At 41.3% G+C, this 15,762-nt stretch overlaps 1 protein-coding gene across 1 annotated transcript in view; it reads right to left on the reverse strand.

Moving 5' to 3' along the window:
* The window catches only part of lrrc75a (leucine rich repeat containing 75A), a 97,622-nt gene extending 83,863 nt beyond the window's left edge, over positions 1–13,759 (reverse strand). The window contains exon 1 of the mRNA XM_061925459.2: positions 13,020–13,759. Within this exon, the coding sequence (XP_061781443.2) occupies positions 13,020–13,268 (249 nt within the window). The 5' untranslated portion in view covers positions 13,269–13,759. The remainder of the gene's footprint in view (positions 1–13,019) is intronic.
* Positions 13,760–15,762: the final 2,003 nt, after the last annotated feature.

Raw genomic sequence — 15,762 nt, forward strand, 5'->3', positions numbered from 1 at the left:
GTCAAGTAAAACCAAAATATAAAGAGTAAAAAAATAAGTGTTTAATCCCCTGCTGATTTAGTACGTTTGCATCCTTGCAAATATTTCAACATTACACAATTTTAAAGGGTTAGTTATTGAAACAAAAACAGACAAAACATTAAAAAAAAAAACATTCAATTGATAGGAAAAAAAAGTACAGTAGTACCTCAGTTTTCATCAAAACACCAGACACCAAATTGTATGAAAACCGGAGCCATTTTTCCAATAAGAAATAATGTAAATCAAATTTAACTGTTAAAAATACCCAAACATATAAACACAAACGACACTTTTGGAAAAAAAGACTTTGAAATACATATAAATTACAACTGAAATTAATAAATGAACATTTAACATCACTTTTATCTTTATTTAAAACTCTTAGCAAAGACAGCAAACCACTTTCTTCATCAAAGTGCTGGCACTTGCAACTTTGTTTGGCCCCATGCAGTTTTGCTCGATCAAAAAAGCAGAGACACTGAGTCACTCACGCATAGGAGTCTTTGTTTGGGCACTCGATTAGGCAAAATGATACACAAGAAAATTGACTAGTTTGTTACGCACATTTTACCATACCAAAATTGGGGCATGATTTGGGCGAAAGTTTTAGTCAAAAACCAAATCATCCAATAAGCATACAAAAATTGAGGTACCCCTGTAGTTCATTCTGACACACACAAGCCAGTTACGTGTCCATGAAGTACACAAATTAGTCCTGTACCATTAAAAAAACTAAAGTGAAACTAAAATGTAAAAAGTGATGCTCTAGCAAATTTCAGTTTGTCGCCATTTAAAAAGCATTTGTGCCGTTTACAAAAAAGCTAAGCAGTTTTATGTCAAGGTGACACGATCCGATATCAATATCGGCTATCAGTCCTCCAAAGAGCACACAAGGTTGATCTTTTCTTGTATATTAGTGAAGTCATTGACTGTATAGAAGTTAAACAATTGGTAGGCTATAGGCTAATAGAAGCTACCAGCTACACAACAGCTAAGCACAAAATAGCACACAAGCTAGACATACATACTGTAAGTGTCCTTAATAAACAATATTGAAGTCTAAATCAAACCTTTTGTCAATATAAACAAGTATCAAAAAATTATAGTTGCATATTACTAAGAGATACAAAGTCTCCAAGGCAGTGCGTATCAGAAAGTGTCTAGTAACAAATGTGTCTGCATCATTCAACTTACTGCATCATGAGCTTAATTTAATGAATTATTGTGACCACTAAAAACACAAATTTACACATGAAAACATAATTCTGTCATAAGGTTAGTGCTTTTCATACCTATCATTGAGTAATTGTACTTGATCAAACCTTTTCTAACATTCTACACTACAAAATAATAAGCATGTACTCGGATTCTTGCCAATATCGGATTAATATCGGCAAATACGCCTGGCTCCAATATTGGTATCGTATCGGAAGTGAACCCCTAGTTTGTATGTATTGCATTTTGTTTCTGAGATCAACCAAAACGTGATTACGTACTGTTACACTCCTAATAGTTATACCTGCTGAGATAATGCTGTTTTTGTTGATTAAATGACAGCATATTTAATTACAAATAAAATGTTTGGACAATATATAAACATAGAGGCTATTCGACAAACACTTGTGGGTGTAATTGTAGTTTGTCAGCATGAGCTAAGACAGTGATTCCCAAGCACTGTGCCATGGAACATTATCTAATTTAATTCAACTGGTCCAAAAATGGGTGTTCCTGGGGTCTTAGTAAAGTTTGGACATTTGTTTCTACCATTTAAATATGTAATTTTGTACATTTCAAAAAATAAGTCATACATGTTAATACAAAATTAATATAGCCGTGAAAGTTCAACAATAAACTAGCTTAAATCAAATTAAGAATCTCTAAGACTATATACAACATTTTAAACTACCACCTGGATGGCGGAAAAATGTATATAAATGAAAGGTAATAATATCATAAAGCGATGTACAAGTTTCACTTCTGCATCTCATTGTGTATAATTGTAGTGCAATCAAGGACCCTCGATTATACTTAGAGGCGTTATTAGTTTTTGAAGACAGGGGAAGACTTAACTCCCAAGAAATGCTCTAATAATAATATAATCATAGTAATAATGGACATATTATGATTTGTATTATCCACTGATGATAATAGTAACTTCATGTATCAGCTAATCTGTACTTTACATGCTGAAGTAAAAGAAAACGTAAATTTATGATTGGGGTCATATTATGATTGTATTTCTACATTTAAAACCCTTCCTTGTGGTCTACATAACATGTAATGGTGGTTCTTTGGTCAAAATGTTGCATAGATTATGTTTTACAAACCATCTTCAAGCCACTTCCTGACCGTCTCTTTAGGATGCACCGTTTTGTGGGCGGTCTTATTTACGTGGTTCCACCTCGACAGCGTCTTCTCCCCGTCATCTTTGTTGTACCGGCAGTTTTTAGCGCTTCCATAGTGAGTTTACTGACAGATATAAGTTTAAACTGTACGCTACTTTGTATAAGAAATGGCAACAGCGGAGGATGCATGTGCATGTACGAGCCAGTCTGCCTCACAAGAGGGTAGCAAAAAAGAAGGAAGCTATTGACAACAGCGTCGAACTCCAATGGTGGACTCATGCAAAGCTCTTTGGGTAAATTTCTGTCATTTATGGAGATATCCGCTGACGTCACCATTGGGGAAAATGTTACAAAATGGAGAAATTCAAAACGGCTCGTTTGGAGGATGTATGAAGGAAGGCAAGTTTTTTTTATAAATATATAAATAAATTTAAGGGACTAACGCAAATCCATATACACAAATGTAGGTACCAATAAGTACAAACCCCGTTTCTATATGAGTTGGGAAATTGTGTTAGATGTAAATATAAACGGAATACAATGATTTGCAAATACTTTTTAACCCATATTCAATTGAATGCACTACAAAGACAAGATATTTGATGTTCAAACTCATAAACTTTATTTTTTTTTTGCAAATAATAATTAACTTAGAATTTCATGGCTGCAACACGTGCCAAAGTAGTTGGGAAAGGGCATGTTCGCCACTGTGTTACATGGCCTTTCCTTTTAACAACACTCAGTAAACGTTTGGGAACTGAGGAGACACATTTTTTAAGCTTCTCAGGTGGAATTATTTCCCATTCTTGCTTGATGTACAGCTTAAGTTGTTCAACAGTCCGGGGGTCTCCGTTGTGGTATTTTAGGCTTCATAATGCGCCACACATTTTCAATGGCAGACAGGTCTGGACTACAGGCAGGCCAGTCTAGTACCCGCACTCTTTTACTATGAAGCCACGTTGATGTAACATGTGGCTTGGCATTGTCTTGCTGAAATAAGCAGGGGCGTCCATGGTAACGTTGCTTGGATGGCAATATATGCTGCTCCAAAACCTGTATGTACCTTTCAGCATTAATGGCGCCTTCACAGATGTGTAAGTTAACCATGTCTTGGGCACTAATACAGATGTAGCGACCAACTGTAGTTACTGACAGTGGGTTTCTGAAGTGTTCCTGAGCCCATGTGGTGATATCCTTTACACACTGATGTCGCTTGTTGATGCAGTACAGCCTGAGGGATCGAAGGTCACGGTGCAGTGATTTCTCCAGATTCTCTGAACCCTTTGATGATATTACGGACCGTAGATGGTGAAATCCCTAAATTCCTTGCAATAGCTGGTTGAGAAAGGTTTTTCTTAAACTGTTCAACAATTTGCTCACGCATTTGTTGACAAAGTGGTGACCCTCGCCCCATCCTTGTTTGTGAATGACTGAGCATTTCATGGAATCTACTTTTATACCCAATCATGGCACCCACCTGTTCCCAATTTGCCTGTTCACCTGTGGGATGTTCCAAATAAGTGTTTGATGAGCATTCCTCAACTTTATCAGTATTATTGCCACCTTTCCCAACTTTTTTGTCACGTGTTGCTGGCATCAAATTCTAAAGTTAATGATTTTTTGCAAAAAACATTTTTTTTATCAGTTTGAACATCAAATATGTTGTTTTTGTAGCATATTCAACTGAATATGAGTTGAAAATGATTTGCAAATCATTTTATTCCGTTTATATTTAGATCTAACACAATTTCCCAACTCATATGGAAACGGGGTTTGTAAGAAAAAAGTTGGTTTTACATAATAAGTCCCCTTTAAATGAATAACAGGCTATATGATTTATTAATTTCTATTTGTGGCCACTTCATATTGAATTGTTTGGCTTTTTTTGGTCAAACAAATCCTAACTTTAAAAAGAAAAAAAATCGACATAATCTTAAAAAGTTAATACCCATAATTAAGGTTTTACATGTGTTTAAAAAAGCTGGTTTCAACCAAGTCTGCGCAATAATTAGTGTATTCAGTACATGTACAGTGCATACAGAAAGTATTCACAGCGCTTCACTTTTTCCACATTTTGTTATGTACAGCCTTATTTCAAAATGGAATAAATTAATTTTTGTCCTCAAAACTCTACACCCATAACAGTTCGAAAATGTGTAAATAAATATTTACAGCCATTCCTCAATACTTTGATGATGCATCTTTGGTAGCAATTACATACAGCCTTACGTTTGTTTCTTTAAGATACTTTAAGCTTGGCACACCTATCTTTGGGTAGTTTAGCTAATTCCTCTTTGCCGCACTTCTCAAGCGTTGGTGCACAACCAATTTCAGATCTCTCCAGAGATGTTCAATCGGATTCAAGTCTGGGCTCTAGCTGGGACACTCATTATATTTACAGAGTTGTCCTGAAGCCATTCCTTTGATATCTTGGCTGTGTGCTTAGGGTCATTGTCATGCTGAAAAATGAACCGTCATCTCAGTCTGAGTTCAAAGGCGGTCAGGCAGGTTTTTAATCCGCAATGTCTCTGTACATTGCTGCATTCATCTTTCCCTCTATCCTGACTAGTCTCCCAGTTCCTGCTGCTGAAAAACATCCCCACAGCATGATGCAGCAACTACCATGCTTCACTGTAGGGATGGTATTGGCCTGGTGATGAGTGGTGCCTGGTTTCCTCAAAAACCTGCTGCCTGACATTAATGCCAAAGAGTTCAATATTTGCCTCATCAAACCAGATAATTTTTTATCATGGTCTGAGAGTCTTTCAGGTGCATTTTGTAATGTAAAGTAATGGTTTATGTCTGCACTATTCCATACAGGCCTGATTGGTGGATTTCTGCAGAGATGGTTGTCCTTCTGGAAGGTTCTATTCTCTCCACAGAAGGATGCTGTAGCTCTGACAGAGTGACCATCAGGTTCTTGGTCAGCTCCCTGACTAGGGCCCTTCTGCCCCGATTGCGCAGATTAGACGGCTGGCAAACTCTCGGAAGAGTCCTGGTGGTTCCAAACTTCTTCCATTCACGGATGATGGAGGCCAGTGTGCTCATTGGGACTTTCAAGTCAGTAGATATTTTTCTGTACTTTTCTCCAGAATTGTGCCTCGAGACAATCATGTCTTGGAGGTCGACAGACAATTCCTTCAACTTCCTCCTTGGTTTGTGTTCTGCCATTCACTGTCAAGCGTGACACCTTATATTTAGAAAAGTGTGTGCCTTTCCAAATAATGTCCAACCAACTGAATATACCACACATGAACTCCAACTAAGCTGTAGGAACATCTCAAAGGTGACCAGTGAGGTCTGGATTCAAGGCAAAGGCTGTGAATACTTGTACATGTGATTTCTTAGTTTTTTATTTTTAACGAATTTACAAACATTTCTAAACAAACTTTTTCACATTGTCATTGTCAGGTATTGTGTGTAGAGTTTTGAGGACAAAACTTAATTCATTCCATACCCATAAGGCTGTAACATAACAACAAAATGTTGAAAAAGTGAAGTGCTGTGAAAACCTTCTTCCCACATCTGCGGTCCCCTCCAAGGTTTCTCATTGTCATCCCATTGGGTTGAGTTTTTTTTGCCCTGATGTGGGATGTCGTGCAGCTCTTTGAGACACTTGTGATTAAGGGCTATATAAATAAACTTTGATTGATTGATTGGTTCTGGATGCCCTGTAAACATATCAGGTGTGTGAGTATGGGACAGCCACATTGGGTTTACAAGGATGTGAGCACCCTTTGAGAAAAAAAAGTGGGATGTGGAGGAAAAAAAGAGGACATTTTCTATCAGCATGAAGTGCTGCCACGCAAACCCCGACAGAAAATATAGAAAATCTAGACTGCATTTCGACACTATATTTTACCTTTAGATTTATTCTCATCCATTAACCTATTTTGGCTGTATTTCTGTCCCATGTCATGTACCACATATTTTTTTATTTTTTCAGTCGATAAAACCACTGAAGTTGGCACATTGTGTAATTCGTAAATAAAAACAGAATAAAATTATTTGCAAATCCTTTTCAACTTATATTCAATTGAATAGACTGCAAAGACAAGATATTTAATGTTCGAACTGAGAAACTACTTTTTTTTTGCAAATAATAATTTACTTACAATTTAATGGCCGCAACACTTGCAAAAAAGTTGGCACAGGGGCATTTTTACCACTGTGTTACATGGCCTTTCCTTTTGACAACACTCAATAAACATTTGGGAACTGAGGAGACCAATTTTTGAAGCTTTTCAGGTAGAATTCTCTCCCAATCTTGCTTGATGTACAGCTTAAGTTGTTCAAAAGTCCGGAGTCTCCCTTGTCGTATTTTACGTTTCATAATGTGCCACACATTTTCAATGGAAGACAGGTCTGGAGCACAGGTAGTCCAGTCTCTTTTACTACGAAGCCACGCTGTTGTAACACGTGGTTTGGCATTGTCTTGCTGAAATAAGCAGGGGCGTCCATGGTAACGTTAGTTGGATGGCAACATGTGTTGCTCCAAAATCTGTATGTAACTTTCAGCATTAATGGTACCTTCACAGATGTGTTAGTTACCCATGCCTTGGGCACTAATGCACCCCCATACCATCACAGATGCTGGCTGAACTTTGCGCCTATAACAATCCGGATGGTTCTTTTCCTCTTTGTTCCAGAGGGCACAACGTCCACAGTTTCCAAAAACAATTTGAAATGTGGACTCGTCAGACCACAGAAAACTTTTCCACTTTGCATCAGTCCATCTTAAATGAGTTTGGGCCCAGTGAAGCCGGCAGCGCTTCTGGGTGTTGTTGATAAATGGCTCTGGCTTTGCATAGTAGAGTTTTAACTTGCACTTACAGATGTAGCGACAAACTGTAGTTAATTACAGTGGTTTTCTGAAGTGTTCGTGAGCCCATGTGGTGATATCCTTTACACACTGATGTAGCTTTTTGATGCAGTGCCGTCTTAGGGATCGAAGGTCCATAATATCATCGCTTACGTGCAGTGATTTCTCCAGATTCTCTGAACCTTTTGATGGTATTACGGACCGTAGATGGGGAAATCCCTAAATTCCTTGCAATAGCTGGTTGAGAAATGGTGTTCTTAAATTGTTCGACAATTTGCTCACGCATTTGTTCACAAAGTGGTGACCTTCGTCCCATCCTTGTTTGTGAATGACTGAACATTTCATGGAAGCTGCTTTTATACCCAATCATGGCACCCACCTGTTCCCAATCAGCCTGTTCACCTGTGGGATGTTCCAAATAAGTGGTTGATGAGCATTCCTCAACTTTGTCAGTCTTTTCTGCCACCTGTGCCAGCTTTTTTTGAAACATGTTGCAGGCATCAAATTCCAAACCAGTTATTATTTGCAAATAATTATGTTTTCGAGTTCAAACGTTAAGTATCTTGTCTTTGCAGTCTATTCAATTGAATATACTTTGAAAAGGATTTGCAAATCATTGTATTCTGTTTTTATTTAAGATTTACACAACATGCCAACTGCACTGGTTTTGGGTTTTGTGAAATTATATAACATGCATGCAAATAACTCAGAAAACGTTTCCTATTTGGCCACTCTATCCTGTAGCCACTTCCCCTCGGGGAATATACTTCCAGTGTAGTGACCTCTGTTTACAATCAAGTCACCTCAAAAACATACCTACTCGCTGGCTACTAATAAATACTCACTGGTTCTCAAACTTGTTTCACCAAGTACCACTTCAGAAAACTATTGTCTCAACAAGTGCCACCATAATGACCAACATTAAAATACAGTAGCGTATAAGGCCTAACTATTCATTAGAAACAAGGCAGAGTTTCATCAAGTATATCTAATATTTTTGCCCACCATTTTATACACACAGTTTGAACAGTAACACTTTGATAATGGCTCACGTCATTACAATATTTAACTAAGTGAGGATTTGGCGTACCACAGTTTGAGAATCACTGCTCTAGAACTACAACTGGTTCGGAACCAACTAATTTTAATATCGTCAAGAGGAACAGCGAGCACCTGCGGGCGTTCAACAAACTTTGTTTACATCATAGTTTTATTGATATTCCTCCATCCATTTTCTACCGCTTGTCCCTCTTGGGATCGCGGGGGGTGCTGGAGCCTATATCAGCTGCATTCAGGCGGAAGGCGGAGTACACCCTGGACAAATCGCCACCTCATCGCAGGGCCAACACAGATAGACGGACAACATTCACACTCACATTCACACTATAGGGCCAATTTAGTGTTGCCAATCAACCTATCCCCAGGTGCAGGTCTTTGGAGGTGGGAGGAAGACGGAGTACCCGGAGGGAACTCACGCAGTCACGGGGAGAACATGCAAACTCCACACAGAAATATCCTGAGCCCGGAATTGAACTCAGGACCTTCTCATTGTGAGGTACATGCACTAACCCCTTTATCAACGTGCATATTTAATTTAAAAAACAGGGAAGTGATGTTTTGACGCAAAACATAATTTCACATGTCTGGGTTTAGGGTTTGATGGGGGGGGGCCATAATTTGGTTATATACCCCTGATTACACAAGATGTCTATAACAGTGTTTTTCAACCACTGTGACGCGGCACACTAGTTTGCCGTAAAATACAGTCTGGTGTACCGTGTGAGATTATGTAATTTAACCGGATTGGGTTTAAAATATTTTTTTGCACACAAGTAATTATAATCCGTAAATAATGTGCCGTTGTTGAGTGTCTGTACTGTCTAGAGTTCGGCAGAGTAACCATGTTATACTCTTTTATATCAGTAGGTGGCAGCAGGTAGGTAATTGCTTTGTCGATGATGGACACACGTCGTGTCGTGATCACAGTATGCAGACGACAGCGGGAGGCAGCGTGCAGGTACTAAGGTATCTTATGGATTGCGAAAACAAAGCAGGTGCGAGGAATAGCGCTCAAAGAAGACATGAAACTGCAACAGGAAAATACCGACAAAACAGGAAAAAAAACACCAACATTGGAGCGCAAAACAAGAACTAAAACACTACACACAGGAAAACAGCAAACAACTCCAAATAAGTCACGGTGTGATGTGACAGGTCGTGACAGCACACCTCCAAGAGCTATATTGATGCATGCTTGGTTATGGTTTGAATTTATATCCAACAATTGCGAGAACGACTTTTTATCGTCAATATCGACTGCTGAGTTTCATTTTTTTATGTTTTCTGCTAGTGGTGTGCCTCAGGATTTTTTCAATGAAAAAAATTTGCCTTGGCTCAAAAAAGGTTGAAAAACACTGGTCTATAAGACAAGTTGATGTAGCAGGTATGTATGGGTTCCTTTTTAATAAAATTTGGATACATGATGAATTTTCAGATTTTTAGATCTGTCCCATGGGCATACTTGCCAACCTTGAGACCTCCGATTTCGGGAGGTGAGGGGTGTGGGGGGGGGGCGTGGTCGGGGGTGGGAGGGGCAAGGTTGGGGGCGTGGTTAAGAGGGGAGGAGTATTTCATATATATATATATATATATATATATATATATATATAAATAAAATAAATACTTGAATTTCAGTGTTCATTTATTTACACATATACACACACATAACACTCATCTACTCATTGTTGAGTTAAGGGTTGAATTGTCCATCCTTGTTCTATTCACTGTCACTATTTTTCTAACCATGCTGAACACCCTCTCTGATGATGCATTGCTGTGTGGCATGCACAAAAGTGCTTTCATCAAATGCACTAGAGTCTGGAATCTTCCATCTCTCCCTAGCATGGCCCAAAACCGGTCAATATTTGCTTCCTGAGGAAGATCTTCACTGCCAAGCACTTGGTACTCCACTACTTCTTCCCGGAGGATATCCAGGTCCAATCGCTGCTGCGGCTTGGAACTTACAAGCGTATTTCTTCACTTTACTCGTCGTCGGCGTCGCCACGGCTGTATCTTCCTCGTTCTTCTGCTTCGTCTCCTTGTTGTGTGCGCAGTTGTGCACTGCACTCTCTAAAAGCCCTAGATGTTATTGTCACATATGCATGTACAGTAGATGGCACTATTGTCCTGTTTAAGAGTGTCACAACTTTGCTGTTTACGGCAGACGAACTGCTTTACGGTAGACGAAAACGTGACTGCTGTTGTTGTGTGTTGTTACCGCGCTGGGAGGACGTTAATGAAACTGCCTAACAATAAACCCACATAAGAAACCAAGAACTCGCCCTCGATCATTCTACAGTTATAACGTGATTGGGCAGGCACGCTGTTTATATTGTGGGAATGCGGACTTGAAAAAAGGCTGTCCTCACTCAGGTCCGCATGGAGCTGGAGGGGGCGTGGCCTCCAGCTCCGCCTGAATTTCGGGAGATTTTCGGGAGAAAATTTGTCCCAGGAGGTTTTCGGGAGAGGCGCTGAATTTCGGGAGTCTCCCGGAAAATCCGGGAGGGTTGGCAAGTATGCCCATGGGTCGGGAGTTTGACACCGGTGACATGCGCCTCTACTAAATGGCAGAAGGTACGTAACTAACCTGTGTAGCCACCAAGAGAAGAAGTCATGCTTTGTGTCAATAAAAGGAACTATGATCAGTAATCTTTCCTGTGATAAAATGGCAACCAAGGTAATCAAAAAGGTCAACCAACGAACGAGATTTCTCTATAGAATCTCCTCTCTGGTCAACAAAAGCACCATGAGGATTCTAGCGGGAACTCTCGTTCAACCCTTTCTCGATTACGCATGCACCTCCTGGTACCTTAGCACCTCCAAAACCCTCAAATCTAAACTCCAAACATCCCAGAACAAGCTAGTCAGATTACTTCTAGACCTCCACCCCAGATCCCACCTCACTCCTACCCACTTCTCCAAAGTGGGCTGGCTCAGGGTGGAGGACAGAGTAAAACAACTTGCACTGAGCCTAGTCTATAAAATCCGCTACACCTCCCTGATACCGAAGTACATGTCAAACTACTTACTTAACGTAAATGACCGCCATAACCACAACACCAGGGGGAGCTCCACTAACCACGTTAAACCCAGATTCCGATCTAACAAAGGTCTTAACTCATTCTCTTTCTATGCCACATCAATGTGGAATGCGCTCCCAACAGGTATAAAAGAAAGGACATCTCTATCCTCCTTCAAAAGCGCAGTAAAAGTACACCTCCAGGCAACTTCAACCCTAAACTAACACCCTCCCCGGATTGTTGATAATCAAATGTAAACAATCAAATGTAGATACTTTTCTTATGCCTTCTGATCTCTCTCTCTTGCTCTATGTCCACTACTTGCTGTACATATCCTACCAAGTCAGACCTACACTGTTTCAATATCCATTTCTCTGTTCTCAATTGTTGATGACTGATGATAACAACCAAACCAAACCCCCCCCCCCACACCCTGAATTGTAAATAATGTAAATAATTCAATGTATACACCCTCATTATTATCTTGTGTGATGACTGTATTATGATGATAGTATATATCTCTATGATAAATCAATTTAAGTGGACCCCGACTTAAACAAGTTGAAAAACGTATTCGGGTGTTACCATTTAGTGGTCAATTGTACGGAATATGTACTTCACTGTGCAACCTATTACCGTATTTTCCGCACTATAAGGCGCACCGGATTATTAGCCGCACCTTCAATGAATGGCATATTTCATAACTTTGTCCACCAATAAGCCGCCCCGGACTATAAGCCGCGCCTACGCTGCGCTAAAGGGAATGTCAAAAAAACAGTCAGATAGGTCAGTCAAACTTTAATAATATATTAAAAACCAGCGTTCTAACAACTCTGTTCACTCCCAAAATGTACGCAAATGTGCAATCACAAACATTAGTAAAATTCAAAATAGTGCAGAGCAATAGCAACATAATGTTGCTCGAACGTTAATGTCACAACACACAAAATAAACATAGCGCTCACTTTCTGAAGTTATTCTTCATTCGTAAATCCTTCGTCTTCGGTGTCCGAAGTGAAAAGTTGGGCAAATTTACGATCCACTGGCAGATGTTGGCGTCGTCTGGCGCTGCCTCCTCGTCTTAGTGAAGGTGTGTTCGCCTTCTGTCATCCATTGTTCCCACGCAGTTAGCAGTCTAGCTTCGAATGCCCTGTTGACACCAATATCTAGCGGCTGGAGGTCTTTTGTCAATCCACCCGGAATGACGGCGAGTATTGAATTAAGCGCGTAAGCGTGTCTCTTAATGTGATGTTATGAGCTAGCAAATATAACAACTACACTACCCAGCATGCAACGATAGTTACGAGCATGCGCGGTAGCCCTGAGAAGCGTTGTATGCTGGCAGTTAGAATGTGGTTATGATCACGCTGTGAGTAAACGTTGAGAACTCAGTTAACACGCCTCGTCTGCATTATTTATAATTAGACAGACAACACACTTAATAGGAGCCATTTTGGGGTCTTTACATAAACACACAAATGGAAATGAAACGTCACATATCCCAGCATGCACCGCGCGCTTCTTCTACGGGGAAAAAAGATGGCGGCTGTTTACCATAGTTGCGAGACCGAAACTTTATGAAAATGAATCTTAATATTTATCCATATATAAAGCGCACCGGGTTATAAGGCGCACTGTCAGCTTTTGAGAAAATTTGTGGTTTTTAGGTGCGCCTTATAGTGCGGAAAATACGGTAATAAAAGTCTCAATCGATCAATCAATCAATCAATGAAGGACAAAGACAGAAGTCACCTGTCTGAGGGTCTTCAGCATCTCCGTGGCTTCATCATGCTTGCCCTGCTTGGCCATCAGCATCATCTCCTGGATCATTCCAATACGGCGCTGGTAAGGCGGCGGGGTACCGCCACGGCTTAGCCTGTCCCCCGACTTCAGCATGAGGGACGCAAACAGGTCCCCTCGCTCCTTACTGGGGGTCCTTCTCCAGCTGTGCTGCGGACTGGCTCCCCCCGCCTCCTGGGCCTTGGTCTGCTTGCCCCCCATGGCAGCTGCGTGGTAACAACAAGCCTGATCCCAGCTGTGGCACTCAGTCAGGCACGAGCGTTTCCATTAGTGCCTGCAGGTGACATCACATCTGGACGCCGTGTCCCCAATTACACTAGACTGTAACACGACGAACGCACACGGGAGAACTTCCTCGCTCAAGTGGGGAAGAGGTCGCGGGATGCTGCCTGCATCATGGCCGCTCAACACGCAGCTAGTCCGGAACACAACTTCGGCTCACAAACATTCACCTTCGCTATGGAGGAGGCGGGCTGCTCCTCGTAGCCGGGGGGTGACGCAGAAAGCAGGGCATGGCAGTGTTTACGTCCTCCGAGCGCCGTCCGGTCTTTTACTGGTTTTGTCTCCCATCGTCAGCGAGCGTCGCATACGGGAAGTTGAGAGTCCAGCCGCCAGCCCGCCGCGGAGGTCAGCCTGGATGAATGCCTGCTCGGGCTGGGACTGAATTATGGATGATATCCTCGGCTCGTGAGCACGCCCCCACCGCTTCCAGGCAGGCAAGTTTGCACGAGGCGCGGGCGATACTGCAAATGTCGGAATCGATCAGATACCAAGTAGATATTATTACAAGATATGAAATTATTTTTCAAAATTATGTTTTAAAACACGACACAGATTTATATTTATTAAACTTATCAGACAAATATCAAGCGCATCACACTAGTATCACTTTTCATCCATCCATTTTCTTCCGCTCGTCCCTCTCGGCAGTATTGCTTTTATTTTTTTATTATAGTGATAACTTGTTTTTTATGATAATAAAACACTAGACATGTATTGTAGGCAAAACAAATCAAAATATTATACTTACACATAAATTATCGAGGCATCACTATAGTATCGAGTCGATGTTGGTATTAACACTCCGTATTTTTGATCGATCCGTGCAGGTATTAACTATCCATCCATCCATCCATCTTCTTACGCTTATCCGAGGTCGGGTCGCGGGGGCAGCAGCCTAAGCAGGGAAGCCCAGACTTCCCTCTCCCCAGCCACTTCGTCCAGCTCCTCCCGGGGGATCCCGAGGCGTTCCCAGGCCAGCCGGGAGACATAGTCTTCCCAACGTGTCCTGGGTCTTCCTCGTGGCCTCCTACCGGTCGGACATGCCCTAAACACCTCCTTAGGGAGGCGCTCGGGTGGCATCCTGACCAGATGCCCGAACCACCTCATCTGGCTCCTCTCGATGCGGAGGAGCAGCGGCTTTACTTTGAGCTCCCCCCGGATGACAGAGCTTCTCACCCTATCTCTAAGGGAGAGCCCCGCCACCCGGCGGAGGAAACTCATTTCGGCCGCTTGTACCCGTGATCTTGTCCTTTCGGTCATAACCCAAAGCTCATGACCATAGGTGAGGATGGGAACGTAGATCGACCGGTAAATTGAGAGCTTTGCCTTCCGGCTCAGCTCCTTCTTCACCACAACGGATCGATACAGCGTCCGCATTACTGAAGACGCCGCACCGATCCGCCTGTCGATCTCACGATCCACTCTTCCCTCACTCGTGAACAAGACTCCGAGGTACTTGAACTCCTCCACTTGGGGCAAGATCTCCTCCCCAACCCGGAGATGGCACTCCACCCTTTTCCGGGCGAGAACCATGGACTCGGACTTGGAGGTGCTGATTCTCATCCCAGTCGCTTCACACTCAGCTGCGAACCGATCCAGTGAGAGCTGAAGATCCTGGCCAGATGAAGCCATCAGGACCAAATCATCTGCAAAAAGCAGAGACCTAATCCTGCAGCCACCAAACCGGATCCCCTCAACGCCTTGACTGCGCCTAGAAATTCTGTCCATAAAAGTTATGAACAGAATCGGTGACAAAGGGCAGCCTTGGCGGAGTCCAACCCTCACCGGAAACGTGTCCGACTTACTGGTATTAACTATATGTCCGATAATTGCTTTTTGCCGATATTCCGATATTGTCCAGCTCTTTAATTACCAATACCAATATCAACCGATACCGACATCAACCGATATATATAGTCGTAGAATTAACACATTATTATGCCTAATTTGGACAACCAGGTATGGTGAAGGTAAGGTACTTTGAAAAAAATAAAAAAATAAAAAAATAAGATAAGTAAATTAAAAACATTTTCTTGAATAAAAAAGAAAGTAAAACAATATAAAAACAGTTACATAGAAACTAGTAATGAATGAAAATTAGTCAAATTAACTGTTAAAGGTTAGTACTATTAGTGGACCAGCAGCACGCACAATCATGTGTGCTTACGGACTGTATTCCTTGCAGACTGTATTGATATATATTGATATATAATGTAGGAACCAGAATATTAATAACAGAAAGAAACAACCCTTTTGTGTGAATGAGTGTGAATGGGGAGGAAGGTTTTTTGGGTTGGTGTACTAATTGTAAGTGTATCTTGTGTTTTTTATGTTGATTTAATTAAAAAACAAAACAAAACAAAAACGATACCGATCATTTAAAAAAAACGATACCGATCATTTATATTACATT

This window comes from Nerophis lumbriciformis, linkage group LG30, assembly GCF_033978685.3.
Source record: "Nerophis lumbriciformis linkage group LG30, RoL_Nlum_v2.1, whole genome shotgun sequence".
Lineage (NCBI taxonomy): Eukaryota > Metazoa > Chordata > Actinopteri > Syngnathiformes > Syngnathidae > Nerophis > Nerophis lumbriciformis.